General features: G+C 54.8%; 1 protein-coding gene across 1 annotated transcript; it reads left to right on the top strand.

The window, feature by feature from the left end:
• The first annotated feature begins 245 nt into the window (after nt 1-245).
• Nucleotides 246-2803, top strand: TMEM158 (transmembrane protein 158). Its single transcript, XM_073329513.2, has one exon. It carries the CDS (start codon nt 466-468, stop codon nt 1291-1293), a length of 828 nt encoding a protein of 275 aa, XP_073185614.1. The 5' UTR covers nt 246-465; the 3' UTR covers nt 1294-2803.
• The last annotated feature ends 249 nt before the right edge of the window (nt 2804-3052 follow it).

Here is a 3052-nt window from a genome sequence, read left to right as displayed (position 1 = left end):
GCTCCAGGCGCTGTGCGGGCTGCAGGGAGTCGCCCTGTGGGGGCAGGTGTCCTGGTGGGGGGGGGCGCCCTGCCCCAAGCAGCAGGGAGGAAGCTGGGCGCGCGTGACGGAGCCCCGTGCAGTGAGGGAGAGGGGACACGGTTGGGAGGGAGACCGCTACTGGGTGGGGGGGGCGGTCCCTACGTCGGCGGTGCGAGGGGTGCCTATGCTGGGGGGCTGCCGGGGAGTCCCGCAGAGCGCCTGAGCCGAGCAGGGCTCCCGCCCGGCCGCTCCTCCCGGCGGGGCTGAGCAGGGGGCGGAGGCGGGCTGCCGAGCTGCTGCCGTCACGCGCGCCTTTTCCCTCAGCCCTTCGCCGAGCAGCCGCGGCGGCCCCAGCCCGGCTCCCACGCCCTCCCCAGCCGGGTGGCGGGCGGCAGCGCCATGCAGCCTCCACCCCCTCCTCCTCGCCGGCTCTGAGTCCATGCCATGCTGCTGCCGCCGCTCCTGCCGGCGCTGCTGGCCGCCTGCCTGCCCCCCTGCCAGGGCTGGAGCCCCGCCGCGGCCGGCGGGGGGCAGGAGGAGCCCGAGCTCTTGCTGCCCCCCATCAACTCCTCCTCGCGCTCCCTGGCCAGCCTGGAGCGCGACCTGCGCGGGATGGGCGGGCAGGCTGAGGCGGGCAGCCCCAGCCGGGAGCCGCCTCCCGCCGCCGCCGCCGGCCCGCAGCCGCCCCAGCCCCCCGAGGAGGCGCCCTGCAACATCAGCGTGCAGCGGCAGATGCTGAGCTCGCTGCTGGTGCGCTGGAGCCGCCCGCTCGGCATCCCCTGCGACCTGCTGCTCTTCTCCACCAACGGCCACGGGCGGGCCTTCTTCTCCGCCGCCTTCCACCGCGTGGGGCCGCCGCTGCTCATCGAGCACCTGGGGCTGGCGGCGGGGGGAGCCCAGCAGGACCTGCGCCTCTGCGTGGGCTGCAGCTGGGTGCGGGGGCGCAGGGTCGGGCGGCTCCGGGCAGCGGCCGCCGCCGCCGCCTCCTCCTCGCTGTCCGAGCCCGGCCAGTACTGGCTGCAGGGGGAGCCGCTGAATTTCTGCTGCCTGGATTTCAGCCTGGAGGAGCTGAAGGGGGAGCCGGGCTGGCGGCTGAACCGCAAGCCCATCGAGTCCACCCTGGTGGCTTGTTTCATGACTCTCGTCATCATCGTGTGGAGCGTGGCCGCCCTCATCTGGCCGGTGCCCATCATCGCCGGCTTCCTGCCCAACGGCATGGAGCAGCGGAGGAGCACCGCGGTGGCTGCGAGCGCCACCGCCGCTGGCAAATAACCCCCCTCCCCGCTCCGCGCTCCGCTCCGCTGGGGCCGCCCTCCTCCGTTTGCTGTGCGATCTGCTCCCGAGACTGGGGCGGACGCTGGTGGACTCGCATCCCCTCCCCGCGCGCTCTTTGTAAACGCTTCCCCCTGGGTTGGGGTGGGGGAGCACTTTAAAGCCTTGCCCAGGTTTCTTGGTGTCCAGTGCAGGCGAGTGTGGCGGTTTGCGGAGCATTGCTCCCTCCTCAGTAGTCAAAGGGATTTTGTTTTCTTTTCGTGTGCCCAAGATCCATAGCAGAAAACGACCAAATCCTGTGTATTTGTTTTCTATATTTAATAGCCGTTTTAAATGGACGTTTTAGTAAAAAACAAAAACAAAAAAACACCCCCAAACAAACGAAAAACCCTGTTCAACTGCAGTTGTTTTTAGTCAGAGTAGCTATTTGTATATGAACCAATTTGTCTTAGCAGTTTTATTTATATCAGAAGAATCTTTTCTGGCAGGATTTAAAACTGATATATTGTTATTGCTGAAACTGAACTTTAATGAAACTTTTACAGTGTATTTCCCATTTCAGATAATGTGTATTTAATATTGTAGTTCTGCGTTACTTGGCTTTTAATACAGAGATTTTCCTTCTGGAAGTCATGCTTAGCCTTTTGTTGCTCTGTTTCTCCCAGGATGGGAAAGAAGGGTTCTGCAAAATTCCCAGCTCTCCTAAATGATCGTGAAGACCATCAGTAGAAATTAGGGTATGTTACACCTGTTATTAGAGGAAGTGGATGGATGGTCACCCCAAAACTTTTTCTACACAGAGTTTGCCCATCTTTCAGAATACAAATAATGGGATCCTGTTCCCACTGGAATTAATCTTCAAAACTTCCACTTATTTCAGGATAAGAATAAATGGTCTAGATCCTCACCAGCATAGCTCCATTAACTTCTTTGGAGCTATGCCCATTTACACTTTCCTTAGGGTCTGTTGACTTCAACAGAGCTAGACAAGTACATACCATCTGAGGATCTGGCCCACTATTTGTACTGTATTGAAAACAGCTGGAAAACAATTCTCTGTGACTCCAACAAAGTGTGTGCCTCAAAGCAAGCTCAAATACACTTGCAGAAGGAATTGTAATATAATACTTCTTTGTTATTATCTTCAGTATATTTTGATATATTAGTCTTAAAGGGTTATGGTCAGGTTGTTTAGGCCCCAAATTTAGGGGTTAGGTGAGGAAGAAATTATAAACCTAGAGTCAGATTTTGATTGGCACCCTGTGTAAAGGGAGAGAGATTCTATAAGAAACCTCCTTTCTTGTGTCCCCTGTACAGCCACAACTGATTTCTCTGAAATTTCACATGCCTGAAAACCTCAGTGTAAATTAAGGAATGATTCTTTGAACTCTTTAGCTCTATAAGGGACCATATCCTGTTTGCCTTACCCAAATGAATCATCCAGCTGAAGTCAATGAGACCAGTTGTGGGAATAAAGTGAACAAGACCTGTGATAAGATTTCTAACTTTTTTTGCCAGTGTCAGCATCTTTGATTTCTAGGCACATATGAGCTCACTCTGATGGCTAATTTAACATGGCATGAGCATTTTTGTTTAATTATTCTAGGGTTTATGTAGATGAGAGGATAAGGCAACTCATATTGGCATGAAAAGTTTGAAGGGGTTAAATAGTGTTAGGATTCTTTTTTTTTTTTTTACTATTTTTAAACAAGTAAAGGACAACATTAATAAAAGAAATATATGCAATATTTTATACCAT

Source organism: Lepidochelys kempii, chromosome 2 (assembly GCF_965140285.1).
Source record: "Lepidochelys kempii isolate rLepKem1 chromosome 2, rLepKem1.hap1, whole genome shotgun sequence".
NCBI classification, from domain to species: Eukaryota; Metazoa; Chordata; order Testudines; family Cheloniidae; genus Lepidochelys; species Lepidochelys kempii.
This window is presented reverse-complemented; position numbering and strand designations above follow the sequence as displayed.